This window comes from Sesamum indicum, linkage group LG1 (genome assembly GCF_000512975.1).
Source record: "Sesamum indicum cultivar Zhongzhi No. 13 linkage group LG1, S_indicum_v1.0, whole genome shotgun sequence".
Taxonomy (NCBI): domain Eukaryota; kingdom Viridiplantae; phylum Streptophyta; class Magnoliopsida; order Lamiales; family Pedaliaceae; genus Sesamum; species Sesamum indicum.
In genome coordinates, this window is record NC_026145.1 from 14,717,551 (window position 1) to 14,735,469 (window position 17,919).

Genomic DNA, 17,919 nt, shown 5'->3' on the forward strand with positions numbered 1-17,919 from the left:
AACTGAAGAAGGATCTTATCCCTCTCAGTGTCACTTTCTCCAATTTCATCCCATATTTCCTATTTGTGCCAAATTAGTTAATAACAATACCAAATTCTCCAAGACAATAAATTGCATTATCTAGAGAGCAGTTATACTACTCAAGAAATAAAATTTCATTCAACTCCAAAAATTTGACCATTTTTTATCATTATAAATGAGGTGAAAAATGGGTGTGCAGTCAACATCCACACATTGTACTCTTCCCCCACATCCTTGACAGTGTGTATCAGACTGCTAACAATCAGAATTACAGAGAGAACATACAGCTCCATAAAGCATCAATAGATGAGATAAAAAGCTGCATTATTTGAATAGTGAATACGGATATCCGGAAAAAGGAAGAAGAAAAATTTGCAGCACAATAAGTAATCTCACTGATATTATTTATTAGCAAAAATATCAGCCCTAGGATGGACGTCAGATTTCTGATCAAAAGTATCAAACGGGAAAGAAGCCAAAAAAGGGTTCGAATGCCTGAAAAGATTTCACTGATATTATTTAGTTAGAAAACTATCGACCCAGCATGCAACGTTCACTCATCCCGACTTACAACTTACGCAACAGAATGAACCTAACTAGAAGTGCGGATACCGGCACACTAAACTTTAATTCGGAAACTCCACAATAACGCAGCGGCATTATCAACAAATGTCACTTCAACAACCATTCCACTTGGCAGATGCGATCACTATAATACGTAAAATTGATTCAAGGGAAAACCAATAAGAAATCAACAAACAGAAGCGTGTCACCTGTTCTCTACTACCTGAAGTTCACGGAGGAGAGAAGCGCATGTGGTGGTGGCAGATTTCGACAGAGAAAGCGGCGAAGAGTTGCTCACACCAAAGTTACTTGTACCAATTGACATGGTGGTGAAACAGAGAAAGTCAGGAGGAGAAAATTCAAACCCTAGAGATCAGTGGAATACTGAAACAGAGGAAATCTTGTTCTTGATCACCATTATCAAATTTAGGGATACGAATTTTGCCAGTTTGTAAGAGCAATTAATTACCTTTGGATTCGATTCTTGAGAAAGACAAAAAGGGGGGAAGCCTTTTATGGGTAAAGTGGTGGATCTTTAGGGGTTCGTTTGGCGGGAAAGAAATTCGCCATGTTTTAATTTTTAAAAGCTTAAAAAATTAAATGTATTTCTTCTTACTATAACTGTCCAAAGCTTTCAAATCTTTGTGCATGAATTGGGTGTGTTAGACTGATGAGGGATGAATTGAAAGTCCCGTTATTTAAACGTACTTTATACATCGTAAAATTTTAAATTTTATTTCTTTCAATCATTCAGAGTCTCCATTTTATAATGTTGAAGGAGATTTCATACTATTCCAAGCAATTAATGAAGGGGTGTAAAATCATTTTTACGTCTCCACCAATTATCTATATGTGGACATAATTTTTCTATAGTGATTACGAGTTTATTGAGATGGAAAATTCTTCACATTCCTAAATAGCTGTATTACGTTTTGGACTTGTTATCTATGCCTCAAACTTTATTTGGAGAAGATTGATAACATAGTACTTGTAATCAAAAGGTTTACCAATTCACTTATAATAATGCTTTGTCACGTGTAGGTAGATTTTTCCCGTATCCAATAGGGATGCCAGATGGGTGGGTAGAGCGGGTACTCAGCCCTAATGAGGCAAGCTCGGGTCTGAATCATTAGATTCGGGTTTGGGATAGAATTTTTTTTTATGGACCCGGTTGGACCCGCGGTGAGTCTTTAGATTCGGGTTTGAGGATAGGTTTTTATTTTATGGACCTAATTGGACCGGGATGAGTCTTGAGCCGTATCCAAGACACCCCAAATAATTTCTGCAAATACACTGCATTGCACATATTAATTATCAGTTGGTACCCACAAACAATAACATTTACACAAAGGATAGAAGAGAGCGAATGCAGGACTCACTAGAACTAAGATTGTTCAAGAAGTTTGAGCCAACTATAGCTCAAAACACTCATCTTACGACTATATCATCTGTGAGCTAGACCGATTACAACAAAGCATGTAATGATACAACTGGAACAGACGATGCTACATAGAAACTACGCAAGAGATCAGAAGATTTCCTTGCATAAATGTTAATGCTTTGTTGTCATATTGATCTTCTAACTTAATTAGTCTATCCTTCTTCATCATAATCTTCCTCATCCTCATCCAGTCTTGAACTAAGTTGTGCAAGATGAACAGGGTCGATCGCCATCCTATCCATTTCAGAGAGCCCGGGATACTCGTCGCCTTTTACTTCAGGAGGTCCTGATGCGGTAGATGCTGCAGCAGCAACAGCATTAGAAGCCATTTTTTCTGAATTTTCCTCATCAACTCCAGCATTCAGATCAAAATTCCTCGAGTCAGAACTGACACCATCATTAACTTTGTTATCTTTTGATGACTCCTTCAACTCTGAGCTACTGTCCATTGGCTTCCCTGGACTAGGGACTTGTTCGACGCTTTGCTGAATGCTAGTAGAGCCAGATTCAACCTCATGCCGAGGGAATTCTCTCTCTGTCGCTCTGCTGGCCCTCCCACGCCCTCTTCCTCTACCCCTTCCTCTTCCCCTACCACTGCCACTTGCATGACATGTTTCTTGCTGTAACGCAGATCCAAAGTGTGAAATGATTCAGAAACCAGAAGCAGATGTGTAAGCATGATGATGCATTGACAGACGCCATGTCAATTTAGATTGCTACTAACAAAATGGACCAACCATGTAATATAAGTGTACTGCAAAGTAATATTTAGGTTATAGTCAGCATCAGTTACATTACATTCAACAAGGTGAGTTGCTGCTTGGAAGTGGCATACAAAGTGAATTAACCATCTACAAGTATGGGATGTTAACTAATCTCCTTTTGGATAACACAATCTAAGCAATGACGAAGATCCTCTAATAAACTCCAAAAGATATTCAGCATCAGTTGGGCGTTTAAAGCAACCTTCATAGGGATAATTACTAGATATCACAAAAGAGTAAAGACAAGCAACTTGACAGATAACATATGCAGCAGATTAAATGGACTAATTGGGTCAAATTGCACAGGTCATAGCTTGGATTCACGTAGAATCAACGCGGCTCTTCAATGGCATAATTAGATTAGAGACGGGGTACTCTCAGCACATAAAACATGTAAACCATTAGAAAACCTCAGTTCAAGTACAAATCAGCACAAACCACCAACTTTCTTTTTATGAAAATCTGTTTGGGGAGAATGTTTTGAGTTGAAACAGGATTTCAATGAAGCAAATCTTACCATAATGTTTCTTTTTGACTCTTCATCACTGTCATTAGGTTCATTGGCAATTACTTTTCTGGCAAAGAAAAGATAAACAAAATCATCAATAGTCAGCCTGGGCAACTAATTAGGGAATACGCCAGCACAAGGAGAAGAACTAAGCAGGAGATTGAAGACTAATAAAAGAAGCATTCCAACCTTCTTTTCACATCTGCTGCAGTTTCAGAATGACCATAGTCAGGGACTTTGCTGACAACTTCCTTCAGAAAGTCAAACACATTATAACTATGTACACAATGTTTTCTGCATACAGGGAGAGAATCTCAGAAGCTGCAACACTATAACAGATTTAAATTAAACATGAAATGACTTGAGATATGTTGCTGATCGAAACATAACGGGCAGCAATTTTCCGCTAAAATAACTTCATTTTGCTTTTGAAGTCCAAACTTCACTACTGACTACATCCAGCTCAATGCAACTGAAGCAATCCTGAACAAAAGTAAGTATATTGGATGAACTTTTAGATATCCACCAAATGTCATACTTGATCAACTTGTTATAATTAGCTTCTTAACAGATCCCATATCTACCAAATTACCTTCTCTCTCTCCGACTTTGGTATATTGCTAAGCAACATTTGGAATTCTTATTGTGGCAAAGATTAATTTCATTTCATTCTAATCTAGTAACATTAACAAAAAGTTCAAACATTAAAGAAATTTAACTACCATAGGTTCAATACAATTAAAAAAGGATTCATGCAATGCTTAGGATAGAAACTCCTAAAGATGATTGACTAATTTCCTGAAATAATTTATTGTATTGGATAGTTTTGGGATCTATGCTAATCAACTGGAGTGTTTGCAATAACCTCCCAGCAATTACCTAGCGTAAAGAGAAGAAAATGTGAACAAAGATTCTCTTTCTTAAAGAATCTTGTAAAAAGAAGGCAAAATCCAAGGTTTATCCCAGAAACTACTCCGCCCAGTAGTATTCAAATCTAAATAAAACAAGAATAACTTTGTCGCACTGATCATCAAGCAAATTGTCTTCTCAGCTGCTTGCAGAGAATTCTGGTGCCATTGATTTGCAGGTTGGTAAGAATTCAATTTATGGAGAGATGATCAACCTTTGGAACTTTTTCATTAACCATCATGACCATCTAGCATAGCGTTGCCCCAAATGTAGATGTAAAATGAAAGAAAAGGAAGAACTAAATGGAAAATTATAGAGAATATATCTTGAAGACTATATGACAATTGACAGACAAAGGAAACTGCTACGAGATAGCCCAAGTCCTGCACCAACCATTTCCCAACTTGAAATTTGCTTACAAGCATCTCATGATGTTAGGGGCAAAGTCCAATGGCTGGCATAGTCCCTATTTCAGTTTAGCAACACGTCCCAGCAAATAGCAAGAATAAAACAAGATAACACAGAAGGAATCAGCAAACAAATAATGTCCTTGAAGTTAGTTTCTAGAACCAGTTGCCCCCCACCTCTAAAATTCTACAACAAGCATCATTTTTACTAAATGTCAAGAAATGGTATCAGAAAGCAGTTTGAAGAGCAGCCAAAGACCTACACACTATACTTTGTTGGCCAAGATAGTTTGGCAAAAACACAATGGAACCACCACCAAGAAGGTGAACCAATCTTAGTAAATCTCTACTTAACAAGCTCCTCTTCTCACCCATTAACAAAAAAAGAAAAAACGAAAGTTCCTTTTTGTGTTTTTTGACCCTCTGGAAGTTCATTAAAAAATACAAACCAAATTGAAACATAAGGGTGAAAGTTGGACCAATTAAACATGCCTGCACAATAACCCTGGATTTCCAACTTGTTTTTTGAACTTGATCAATGCACATAAAAAGACTGAGTTCACATTTCTATTGACTGCGGAGAGGGCCTTTATTTAGCCTCTTCCCTCACCTGGCAGGATAAAATTCTTAATGTCATAAGCAAGATGGTGAGGACAGCACCACCTGGAGCCCTAAGGGTAAATCATTTTGATCTCATAACATCACATAAATCCTGCCATGTGCTACCTCCAAATTGTCTGCAGTCCATGCAGTAATAACTCTGTAGAATAATTGGGTGAATGGTACAGAATCTTCTGCATCTTTGTGGCTTATGCCAAACCATCTGAAGTATGGCAAAATACATTAAACATTATAATTTCTCAGTGTTTTGATATTCGTAGGTCATAACGAAGACGGCAAACTGACCCTTGAGGGCTTCAAACTACTTTAAAGTAATTAAATTAGTTCCACCTAAAGCTCATATGACTAAAATGGCAGCAATCATGAATCTAACTCACTTGAGATTGCCAAATAACACTTTTGCCGAGCGAAGCAACTAGAAATTAAGTGTTCACCTTTACCCATCCCAACAAACTTAAAAGAACAAAGATAAGCCAAAACTTGTTATCAATATCTATCAGTCTGATAAATCCTTTTAGCAACCTGTTATCAACACAAGTGAAGTTTCAAATCACAAATGCACATATAAATCTATTAAAAACCCTTTCTACATCTCTCAAACTCATTTAAAACACACTCAGACAGCATCGATCAAGGAATTTACCAGAAGCAGTCAAGAAATTTGTGAGGATTGGCAGAGTTTCTTGGTGTGTCGATGTGGAGTGGGCCAAGGGCATCTTGGCAACCAAGACTTATAGCCATAAGTGCTACATCAAAACTCATTGGCAGTTTCATACTCTGGAGAGATTTTCTAGCAGGGATGAAAAGAGTTGATCAATTTCAATTTCCTAAGGCCGCAATGACTCCTAACAGGGATATAATGATATGTACTGCAACCTTTTGGCTTTTGGCTTTTGCCACTTGGCTCTGAGCGGATCGAAAAAATATTCAAACATTTATTCCTTGTACAGCTTCTCACAGTATCTATCAGGCAGTCTACTTAGATATGGACCATGTTACACTTGTTTTCATTTGTTAATAATCTTAGAGCCAGTGGTATGCTTTGGATTTGCAACTTTTCCTTTCAGTCACCACACTTTATGGAAAGCTTTGCACCAAGATCAGCAAAGGAGCAATTTATGAAATTCGTTCCTGCAAAGATTCTGGTAATGAATTTCATTCTCAGGCACAAAATTATGTCGCTAAGATGTTCTGGCATGATTCGTGAAGGGCGTGCACAACACATTCTCCTTCCCCTCCAAAGTACTTCCAAGTAACCAAGCTCCAATCAAAGATAAAATAAATAACAGGAGCAGCCACAATTAAATATCGAGAAATACAAAGGCAAAAATATACAGACACAAGATTAGTACATCCATTAGAAGTCTTTGCCCAAATTTTAATATTGAGAAATGCAAAGGCAAATATATACAGACGCTAAATTAGTGCATCCATCAGAAGTCTTCATTAACACTTCACAGAATTGAAAGTTACTGATTTTTTTATTTAATAAGTCATTTCCAATGGTTAGAGAGAAACGTCTAAGATGCAAAAAGACATTGGGCAGATAAGTGCATAGCTGAACACCAAAATTACAAGGGAATTGTTAATTATGACAGACGGCGAATAGAAACATCAATAAAAGCAATATATAACGACATGAGAAGGAAAGAGAAATATTCATTCTATTGCATTTGTAGCATTAACTCTATGTAGATCAAGGGATATAGGTGAAGGGGAAGGATAGCCACAAACTAACTCCAATCAAAGTTGAATTACATGAATAAAGACCTTGTTACATTATTGCTTCTGACACAGTTTTAGCTACTAAATAGGATCCTTCAATAGGGGGATGTCATTGTCAGGTTAGCATAATGTGGGGCTGATACTGGTAGTAGCCCCACAAGCGGCCTGCAAGCTCAATGCTTTTAGCATATACATCCAAGAACTTCTAAATTTCAAAAGGCATGTCATTGTAGGTTAGAAATCATGTGATGCTGATACTGGTCGTAGCACCAAAAGGGCCTCGCAAGCTCAATGCTTTGAGCATATACCTTGAAAAACTAGATATGGGCCGTAAAATAGATGAAGAAATCTAGAAAAAAGAAGAAGCATAAAAAGATGCAGCAGGCACGCCAACCAATATATAGCAAAATCAGATATGAAGTGGAATTTTATTCGAAAAACACTAAGAAATGTACTCAAGAAAAGGATCCAGGTCATATACCAAACAGCTGAGCAAGTCCTCACAGCTTTAGCACAATTAGGCAAGATAAAGTCATTGCGATACAAAGGCCAACAATCAATTAGTAAAAATAAATGCTTGAAGATATAAGTATTGAGTTAATAATAGTGGTTCACTCACAAATGCACTGAACTGACAGTCTTTGCCCCTCTCTGCACAGTTATGTCATACGTACGGTCACAAAGATCTTGCAGAAATAACTCCAAAGCTTTAGCTGCATTAAAATGCCAGAAAGCACAATACTATAAGATACTATGACGCAACATATAAGTTGATTACCAACAACTGAATGATACATACAGACTAAAACAGGCACTGCCATAGCAATCTTCCCAACATCCTCATCAGCTTGCATGATCTTTTTAATCCGAGCCTGGCGAAAAACAATTTTCCATTAGATGGTAACAGAAAATCAGGGAAGCAAGTTGTTTATTAGGACAACACCCAAGGAGGAGCACAATTCTCATATATTACATTTTCTTTGCAGTTAAGAAAATTTCCCATAACATAAGGCAGGAACTGTGACATAGAATGGCCATAAAGTTTCTTGCTCAAAACCATGCAATTTTCATGAAATTTTACAAAATAAACAGAATGCAATTAGGACATACTCCATTGCTACTTAAGCAATGGAATGTCATGCAGTAAAATTCCTGCCCTTTTAGATAATTTCTCATGGGTTCATACAGAAGCTGTAATATAAAACTGCAATCAAGTTTCTTGTTCGAATCAGAACTTTCAAGAAATTTAACAGAATAGACATAATAATTAGGACTATATTCTGCTGCTAATAAAGTTAGTAATTCCTAGTTGATTTTTTCTTTCCGCTGTGATTGAGATATTTTCGTCCACATTTGTATAACTGAAAAAGTACTACATCCGATTCCAGGAAACTAAGCATATGACAACACATTTGTATGTTATATACTCTAATATAATTTTTGTACTTCTATGCATCGTGCAGAAATATAAGAAAGAGCTGTGTGATTTTTCCTAACTTAAGTTTATATCCTCATTTGACTCTTACAAATATATCCAACGAAAAAAAAAAAAAATCAGAAATGAAACTACAGCCCAACCATACACTACCAAAAAATAGAAAGAAAGATAATTTTGCAAAAAGAAGGCAAAATTGAGAAAGAACTAGATCACACAAACTCTAGCAACACAAATAACTCACGAATTCATAAACCATAGAAATTCAACCCAAATTCATCCATGTACGGCTACTCACTAAAAACACCAAAAAGGAAAGACAAAAAGTAAAGGAAAGAACAAGAAATCACAGAAATTGCATACCTAAAACAAGGGGGAAAGGAGAAGGAAACAGAGAAACTTACAGCTGGGAAACGAGTATCGAGCTTCTTCCTCATGGCGTAATCAGATTCGAGCAGCCATACCAAAGTTCAACTAAAAAATACGGATAAACGAACTCAAAAAAAAAAAAAAAAAAGAAAAGAAAAGAATTAAAAACAGAAACCCAACCTAATCAAATTATTCAACTATGCAACCATGAGTCGAGACCCATTAAGCCAAAAAAAGAAATCAAAAAACGAATTAGAAAAAGAGAAAGAAAAATAAAAATTGATTGATCTAATGATTGGGAGAGCAGAAAAGGTGAAAGAACAGATTCTGCGACTCAGATCGAAACTCAGATACTGCTGCTGCAGATATCTGAAATTTTTCTCGAGGACTCCGTACAAAAATTGTGGTTTTGACGAAAAGGAAATATAAAAATATGTATTTTATTTGCTCTCTCTCTCTCTGTCTCTCTCTGTCTCCGTGCGTGGTGAGGGTGCTTTTGACGAGATTGGGGGGTACAACTCACGCAGCAGGAGGTACTATGGATGTCCTTTATAATTTTATTTGGTTTGGTTGGTGCAGAGCACCTCAATGAGTTATATGATTCATTTTATAGACAATTCATATAAATTATTATTTTAATTACTACAAATTATAAATGTTGATGTTAGTCCTATACCATCGTTTTTTATAACCTTATGCTATAATTTTTGAATTTTAATGTTGGTAGTAATAATTGAGATTCTTGATATGTCAACACACGTACTAAACTAAATTGGTCATTGCATTAAGTTATTACATCATCGTAATCATATTACTAATCATGCAAACATGTAATGAAATTATTTGGTTTTATGATAATTAATATAGACAATATTAATGGAGGAATCAAACAATGTTAACAAAGTTTCAAATTTCAAAACTCTACACGCCATATATGGGTCCTAATTTATGACAAATCATATCATGCTTTAATTCCTGTAATAAATATTCATTAAAATAAATAAATAGATGGCTGTATTTATAATCAATACTAATTAAATCCCAAAAAGAAAATTAAATTAATGTAAACAAATGAATGGAAAATAAATTAAAGGAAAAAAGAATTAAAGCTTAAGATTCAAATCAAGTCCTGAAGGGTCCGTTTCATCGTCAAGATTACTGGTCAATCGTAGTCCTTGATTGTTATTCCCTTCGTCAATCTTGGTTGTTGTTGGATTACAGTATGCATCACTGAGAGGGTTAGGTTTAGGATCAAGTCCTAAATTTAGGGTTGGCCCTAATCCACTACCACTAATTTGATGTGTGTGAAAGTTCTCCACCCTTGATCTGTCATATGATGTCGATGATGGTGGGCTTATCATGTAAGTTCTAGCAACCTTTTCATGACCAAATCGGTAGCTGTTGTAAGGGGATGAGGAGGAGGACGACCACGTGGGAGGATGGTAGGTGTAGGGTTTATGAATCATAGATTCCGCCCTAATCCCAAGTGACCTATTGAAAGTTCCATAGAAAGGTAGTTGTGAGAATGTTGAGTACGTAGGGTAGTAGGGGTAGCCCGAGTGGTGGCCAAATGGTGGAGGGCCAGTGGCGGACCCCGTCATATCCACCACACCGTGGCGGTGCTTGGCCAACGCCCTCTCTTGCTTGTGGGCGTTTTGGTGCCCCCCCAACGCTTGAGAAGTCGAAAACTCCCTCCTACAAAAGTTGCATGTGAAAACCTTAGGCTCCGACTGCTTGCGGAAGCCATCATTGGACGACTCACTGGCAGCAGCACCGGAAGAGTTGAAGAGATTGAGCTCGAGTTTTGAACTAGGGTTACCATTATATGTCAAGTGATCATCATCGCTGGCCAACTTGAGATCAAGCACAAGACGGGACGTCGTCTCGTGCTTCGAGGCGGATCCCTCCTCGATTTTCTCCTTCTTCTTGGCATCAAGATTGGGTTTGGTAGGGGGTGATTCTTGTGATGTGGCAGAAATGTTGGAGGCCTCGGAGTGGCATGGCTGATGATGATAATCATCAATTAGGATTTCCATGAAACAAGATGAGCAGTAGTTAATTTGAAAATTGAAGAAATGAACAGAGAGTAGGAAGAAAAATGTTGGTTAAATAATAGGGGGGAAATTAATAAAGAATCGGATGATTAAGGAAGAAAATCTCAATGTACCTTCATTGCATGGGCGTTATATGAAGGCAAATTTGGAAGAAAAGAGAAGAAGGTTATTTCTTGGAAACCTCATAATTAACAAGCAATAACAAGAGTTTATATGTCTTAGATCCCAAAATTAAAATCTATTACAACTAGCTATTACTGTTGACCACAGCTACTTGAAGATGCAGTTTTTGAATTTGATTCTCACACGTGAATTTGGGTCCAAATTTTCCTTAATTTTGTATTTAATTTGAGGTAATTTGTATTTAATTACTAGTACTTAATTAGATAAATAGAAGCAGATGCATGCAGGTAGATATTTATATTAATCTTAATTCAAATAGAGCTTTTTATATATATTTTAAAATATTTAATTAATTAATTGCAAGATGATAATATATATATATATATATATTCTCCATTTTTTAATTCTTTATGAGGAACTTTATATATATATATATAGATACCTTTATTTTATTGACTTAAATTTCTTGCCAAGACACCAATTCTTGTATTTAGAAATTTGCAAGTCCTCCCCATAAAATGCAAGGTAAAGATGGGAAATATTATAAATTGCTGAGATGTGGAGAAATTGGAATGTAATTAATTAATTAAGAGATAAATTAAATGAAGAAAAACTTTTAAAAAGGTTCCTAATTTGATATAGTAATTAAATGCATTTGAAATGGAAAAGACTTTTTGGATTAAGAAATTTAGGATATAATGACTAAAATAGAACTTGGGTTAATTTGAATTAATGTTAGGCTAAAAGTCACTTTTTTGGTAGTCGTGCGTGGTATCATAAGACGATATTAAATGATCATCTTATTTAAAAGTTTAAGACGTTCAAGAGAGAGAAACACGCAATCTCTCTTCATATGTGCTTGCATGCGCGTGTTTTAATATTTTGGTTGAGTAAATTCATCAAATCGTATAAAATTTTAAATTGTTTAAAGAAATCAGCAATATATTGATTTAATCAACTCGTAGAATTTGGGTTTGAACTAATAATAAATTAAAATTAAGCCCTTCTTTTATTATATTTTGATGAGTGATTATCAAAAGAAAAAAGATTATAAAATGAGAAAAATTAAAGTCATCAAGTACTTATAACGAAAGCGAGAAAATTGAACTTAAAAAAGGAACTGTGTACACATTTCATGGCATGAATCATATTTACTTGCAAAAAATTACTGAGATTTGTATCTCAAATGAAAAACGAAGATAATTCATTTTTTCACAATGTAGATTTTTTATGTACTAATTGGATGAAAATATAAGATTGGAACAAGTTCAACGACATAACACATAGACTGTGAAAATGGGTGGAAGAGAATAATAGTGAATGAAGAGATCATAGGATATAAATTCATGATGACTATTATTAGCATAAATAATTCAAGAAATTTATGATATTCTAACCAATAGAACTTGGATAGATTAATTAACCCTAGGTTAACTTTTTGGTACTAGGTTAAGATTTTACAGATGATTTTTAGATCATATTTTTTTTGATAAAATTATATTTTTAGTGCTGCAATTATGAAAAATGCGACACTTTTAGTCCTTTTTTTTTTTTTAGTAATTATAAATTTAATCCCTAAAATTTATACAATCCTCACGCATTTGGTTTTAATCTTGACACGTTTGGTCCAGACCCCCATATTTGGTCACTAGTTGTCAAATTTTGATCCTCATATCATTAGACACGTCTTTCCGGCAACACAGCATATGAGCCTGAGAATGCCTGGAAAAGGACTAAAGAAATCTTATCAGCATGAAGAGTGGATTGGATATATAATTTCTCTAAGTTGGATAGACAGAGAAACACCAGCAAAATCAGCTCCATATATGTTAGGACTTTTTTTTTCATATTGCATTCCACGAAAATTTTCTCAATTTTAATCCCCACGTGCATTTCCCGTCGTAAATGAAAGCGTGATTTGGGATGGAGGGAGTACTTTCATTCTCACTCAAATCTAGTAGTACAACTGTCAAATTGGAGCCTCTGCTTCGAGTTAGAACGCTTTGAAGATATGCATTGGATTAGGAAAAGCAGTACTTCTGTTATGTTACATAACAATGGGACTTCATCAACCTACAACCAAGAATTTGAAGGGTTAAGGGAAAAACCATCATTTACTCCTCCAGAAACGAAGAGAGCATCCTGGGATCTGCAATGCAGCTACAATTTGTGACCCCCAAAAGTAGAGCTGAATAATGCTGTCAGCTGGTCATTCCTCATGGACATCTTGCTGCGCTCCACAGTGAAAATTGTAGGCAGCAGTCTGAAGATGAACACCATTTAGCAGAATGTCGAGAGGTGCTACTGTGCAAATCAGCGTTTCAGAGTGGCATCAAACCAACCATCGGAGGGACGGCAAAAGCTTTATGCTGAAAGTAAGGTCACTATGACAAACATCAAGAATGCCAATCCAAAACACAGCCCAGCAATAGCCATAAAAGCCTGTAAGGATGGTAATATGACACTTAGAGTGAAATAAAAAAACACGCACAAAGAAGAACCTATTTACAGCATGATTCACATACCTTCCCTTGAGACTTGAACCCAAACTTGGCAGTGAACCATGATAGACCTCTATCTACAAACGGTGCAAGTGCCAGAGCCCTGCTAGGAAGAAGCCATTGAGAGTCATATTTCTAATGATAAAATCTTTAATAGGTTCACAGTGTCAATGGATAAGCAAGTTACAAGCACATAAAATGTTTTGGAGCAAAAAATAATTAAAGGAAAATTACACATCTTACCCCCATGTTTGGTCATATACAGAAAAACCGTCTATTTTGAAACATGACAATAACACAGCCAATCAGAGCCTGCTGGCTGAAAAAGTCAGTCGTAAAAATAATCATCCAAAAAATGAACTCTATTTACTCTTTAATTTAGCTATTAGGATAAAATACATTTCATGTAGTTAAAATATTTGTTCAATCAATGATTAATTTAATAGTTAAGATTTAATTCTATATTTCTTTTAATTTAACACTTGATTAATTATATATTCTAAAAGTTAAGTTTTTCTTGGTCGTTAATTTCTAACGAGTGAGAAATACATTATTATGTTCCTTTTAGTTTACTTATTATTTATATCCCTTCAGTCATTAATTACATTAATTGTTAATAGCAACAACTTTGATTACATTACTTAAAATGCAAAAGAAGAATTAATAAATAAAATATGAAAAGTAATAGAAAATGAAGTAAGGAAAAGGAAACTACATTAACACCCCTAAGTTAAAACTTAACAAGAATCAGGCCAAACACGTGCAATACACATGAATAAGGTGTAGGGGTATTTTTTATTGGAAAAACCTGGCCAAATTGAAGACTGGATAACCTAGATGTGTTTGGGGAGAGGAAATGCAATTTTCTAATGATATCATGAAATTGTTAAGAAAGAAAATCTCAAAGGTGCACTTTGTAATGGAGGGGTGTCGGTGTAATTTTCATAGGCTTTTTGGTAATATGACCAAATTTCTAGAGGGGTCTAGGTAATTATAGTAAGCATTAAATTCGTAGAAGAGTGATGGAGAACAAGAGGGTTATTTCAAAGCAACAAAACAGGAGAGAGCTTATTTATTTAATTAATTTAATATGAATTGAAATTTATCAGAATAGGCAGGATGCTCTGACGGTATGACCAAAAGAATGTTATGGCCAATTCATATACGTCCATAAGAATTCCAGACCATGTGAAAGGTAGACTATACTTTCATGTGAAAAAAGTTCATCATACTAACTCCATTTCGAAAATCTAAAACTAAGAATAAGCTCAAGGAATAAATAGAACATCCTCTGATTCCTGTCGAAGAAAGAGAAAATGCATAACTTTGTTGGTGAATAAAAATATCTTATTCTTGTATATATCACTTGCATGTTAGCCTTTGATTAATTTTACCAGCAAGACAGATATCTAACGTGCTTAAACGTGAAGAAGCAACCGCAGCTTAGCAATAGCAATTCATCTTCCCTAGTTAATCAATCTTCTTATGCCAGACTTATCTTCTCTCCCCAAAACTCAAGATCTTCAATCATAGAAGCAGAGATTCTACATTTGAAATTTATATTTACAGCATTGGATTTTAGCTGTGGATTGACAATAATTAAATGATCTTGACACAATACAAGTATTAAAAAAAGGATTAGAAATGCATTTACAGACTTTGCATCTTGTAGTGTGTGGATTGCAGCGAAAGAAAGAGAGGTATGAATGGCTGCGGGAATTCCTAATTCGTGCTTAAATTCCACATCATTTATTCATGCAATGTGGAGGAAGGGAGAAAAGGGGGAAGCAATCATAAAACTGCGACAAACTGAAACTAACCCCTATTAAGATGTTAAAGATATGTGGGCAGCTCACCCTCCAGCTCGAATAAGTTTAGTTACTTGGCTCCCTGCCCACACCATGGCCATTACTTTGAGAAACCTGCAAAATCACAGAACTTTCCGTTATACTTGAACCCTCAGAAAGCAATTAAAAGATTGTCTGACCTTTCCACAGCTGCCAAATATCCCATCCTCCCAGGTGCAGGAGTGACATAGAACCTATCAAGCAAGTTAATAAAATGTTAGTAAAATCCTTGCAGCATGTAGACAAAATATCATCGAAAGTATGAAGCAAAGAAAGGTATTTCTAGAAACATTCTGGAAGTTTCATCTCTACCAGAAACAATGGGTCAATAAGCAAAACACTCACCAGACCACAAGAAAAGTAGTAAGATAGTAAGCAGTATTTAGAAGTCCATAGGACAAAATTCCTGCAATACCATATCTCTTTAATCTGGTCAATATCCTGAAAGGTCAGCAAACAAGAATGAGATATTAGCATCAAAAGGGGAAAAGAGATGATCCTTCTCTGAGGCAAATAACTGATTATGAGCATCAAAGAATACTACTAAAAATTTATCGCCATTCAGATTTGATCATTAAAGAAACATTATCTATAGGAATCTTGGATAATTTAATATATGAAAGTGGAAGAGACCATAAAGACATACACTTCATGTAATTTAAAAATACAGTAATCATGTTAAGGCAGTAAAACCGAAGCTTAGCCAAACAGAAACTGGTAACCACAGGAACTTATGCAGCAATATAATCCATAAAGAAAAAAGTTAAGGTGCAGGTATAATGACATGGCCGATATCTAATTGGCAATCCTAACAAGCAACAAGAACTTCAAACAAAGTAGTAAGTACTCATTAGATGAGACTGCTCGAAATTTTCCATCCTTTCCATTTGAACCTGAGACAAACAGATTTGAGCCAATCCAGGAACAAAAGATCAGCAAAATTAACTGTTCATAAACGTGAAACATTCGTCAAAATGTTACTACTTCATAATGTACAATTACCTTCCTTCTCCACATAACTGCTGCCAAAATCTGACGACTCTGGGCTCTGGCCTTGCACCAATGGGACATATAAGTATATAACATTAAAATGTAAAACAAGCAACAATTATCATAAGATACACTCTATTCAAAACAAGCAGCATTTAGCAGATGATATACCACAGCCTCCTATACTTATCCAAAGGAACTACAGATTACCTCCTAGACAAAACCTGTAGCAAATTGTATCAGTAGCGCATTACAAAATTCTATTGATCTAGGTTTGTTTGGGAGAGACATTGACAAAGGAAAATCAAGAACTTGGCTGATCGAACCAATTCATAACCACCAAATTAGCAACTTAGGATCGCCATACAATTGGCCTACGTAACTGAATCCCACTTGGAGACGTCTGCGTCGGTTTCAACAGATAACTAAATAACACTACAGTAACCGTCCCCAGCATTTCAAGGAACTCACAGAGAACACACCTTATCCAATTTCGTTCCAGATGTTCACTAACAGAAAAGGAAAGCGCACCAAGACCACCACATTAATTCTGGAAACTTGATGCTAAAAAGAAACTTCCTTGCATGTTGATGCTATTTCCTCACAGGAAATGCAAATGATGGGCATCTAATAGGGTTTTGTATTTGCCCCAGAAAAACATAATTAAGAATGCCAACAATTTCCATATCACTAAACATCCAAACCCAAAGTCAATGACATAGAGATAGCTAGAGAGAATCAAAAGAAAAAAGGACAAGAAACCAAGGAAACACTCACATCAGTGTGGCTGGAATTAGCAGAACAGAGCGGAAGCAGATGGCATTTCGCAAACAACGACATTGGGAGGAATCGAGCAGAGGGTCTCACCAGTGGAGGAAGGGGCCGATGGTTGATGATGGTGGAGTTAACAGTAGTGAAGGAGAGGGGAATACTCATTGCGGTCGAAGACGTGAATTTGTCATGAGAACACAAAAATGACTGTTAAAGAAATGAAATCGAGATAATTACACTTTTGGTCCCCAAACATTATCACTTATTCGTTTTTGGTCCTCCAATATAGCCACTTTATAATTTTAGTCCTCAAATATCCATTTTTTTAACGCTTTTCATCCCAGTATTTATCTTTCTTTCAAACGAGCCTCACGTGTAGATAATGGTCGAAAAATAATAGCCAAAGACGTACTTAGTATTTGGATTTGTCTTTAGAGTGTTTTGTTTTAGTGTTTAGGAGATAAAGAGAGAAAATTAGAAATAATAAGTGTGTGTTGTAGACAGATAGTATGTTCGAATTTATGTTTTGAGTTAATTTAAAATATTTTAAGATAACTGATATAGGTTGGATGTTGGAATTTAGGAGACAAAAATTACTATTCGTTGTCAAATTATATCTTTTTTATATAAAAATATGTATATATATAAATATTGTATGTTTAATATTGTATTTTTTAAAGACAAAAAGCACTACTCATGTCAAATCATGTTTATATTATATATAGAAAGTTGAAAAATAAAAAAACATACAAATAAGATATAAAAAATACAAAAACAAACATTAAATATGTCTTATCTTATCTCAGAAAATGTCATAAAACCAAACATAGTGATAGAGTTCTTTGCTCACTTGTGCTATTTCATCCCCA

At 35.4% G+C, this 17,919-nt stretch overlaps 4 protein-coding genes across 4 annotated transcripts in view; all 4 read right to left on the minus strand.

The window, feature by feature from the left end:
• Positions 1-1,159, minus strand: part of LOC105168069 (65-kDa microtubule-associated protein 5) — a 9,245-nt gene extending 8,086 nt beyond the window's left edge. The window contains exons 1-2 of the mRNA XM_020692066.1: positions 809-1,159; positions 1-59 (exon numbers count right to left, since the gene is read on the minus strand). The exon at positions 1-59 is cut by the window's left edge and continues 196 nt beyond it. Coding sequence (XP_020547725.1) covers positions 1-59; positions 809-910 — 161 coding nt within the window. The 5' untranslated portion in view covers positions 911-1,159. The remainder of the gene's footprint in view (positions 60-808) is intronic.
• On the minus strand, positions 1,865-9,237 carry LOC105167830 (dr1-associated corepressor). The gene is made up of 7 exons (XM_020694422.1): positions 8,945-9,237; positions 8,800-8,869; positions 7,760-7,832; positions 7,580-7,673; positions 3,488-3,592; positions 3,308-3,365; positions 1,865-2,646 (listed from the first exon to the last, which is right to left on the minus strand). The coding sequence occupies exons 2-7, from the start codon at positions 8,830-8,832 to the stop codon at positions 2,179-2,181; spliced, it is 831 nt and encodes a 276-aa protein (XP_020550081.1). The 5' UTR covers positions 8,833-8,869; positions 8,945-9,237; the 3' UTR covers positions 1,865-2,178.
• LOC105168077 (zinc finger protein 3-like) lies at positions 9,868-10,800 on the minus strand. The gene has a single exon (XM_011088006.1). It carries the CDS (start codon positions 10,798-10,800, stop codon positions 9,868-9,870), a length of 933 nt encoding a protein of 310 aa, XP_011086308.1.
• Positions 12,929-17,252, minus strand: LOC105167836. The gene is made up of 8 exons (XM_011087669.2): positions 17,057-17,252; positions 16,292-16,337; positions 16,137-16,182; positions 15,635-15,730; positions 15,430-15,483; positions 15,299-15,364; positions 13,467-13,545; positions 12,929-13,383 (listed from the first exon to the last, which is right to left on the minus strand). Exons 1-8 carry the CDS (start codon positions 17,213-17,215, stop codon positions 13,306-13,308), a joined length of 624 nt encoding a protein of 207 aa, XP_011085971.1. The 5' UTR covers positions 17,216-17,252; the 3' UTR covers positions 12,929-13,305.

Excerpts from the sequence above, each read along its gene's own strand:
- LOC105168077 (XM_011088006.1), bottom strand. The coding sequence starts at position 10,800 with ATGGAAATCCTAATTGATGATTATCATCATCAGCCATGCCACTCCGAG.
- LOC105167836 (XM_011087669.2), bottom strand. The coding sequence starts at position 17,215 with ATGAGTATTCCCCTCTCCTTCACTACTGTTAACTCCACCATCATCAAC. Across the intron at positions 13,546-15,298 it reads AAACTTATTCGAGCTGGAGG|GGCTCTGGCACTTGCACCGT; the intron begins GTGAGCTGCCCA and ends TCTTCCTAGCAG. Across the intron at positions 13,384-13,466 it reads GGTTCAAGTCTCAAGGGAAG|GCTTTTATGGCTATTGCTGG; the intron begins GTATGTGAATCA and ends CCATCCTTACAG.
- LOC105167830 (XM_020694422.1), bottom strand. The coding sequence starts at position 8,832 with ATGAGGAAGAAGCTCGATACTCGTTTCCCAGCT. Across the intron at positions 7,833-8,799 it reads TCGATACTCGTTTCCCAGCT|GCTCGGATTAAAAAGATCAT; the intron begins GTAAGTTTCTCT and ends GTTTTTCGCCAG. Across the intron at positions 2,647-3,307 it reads AGTCAAAAAGAAACATTATG|CAAGAAACATGTCATGCAAG; the intron begins GTAAGATTTGCT and ends TCTGCGTTACAG.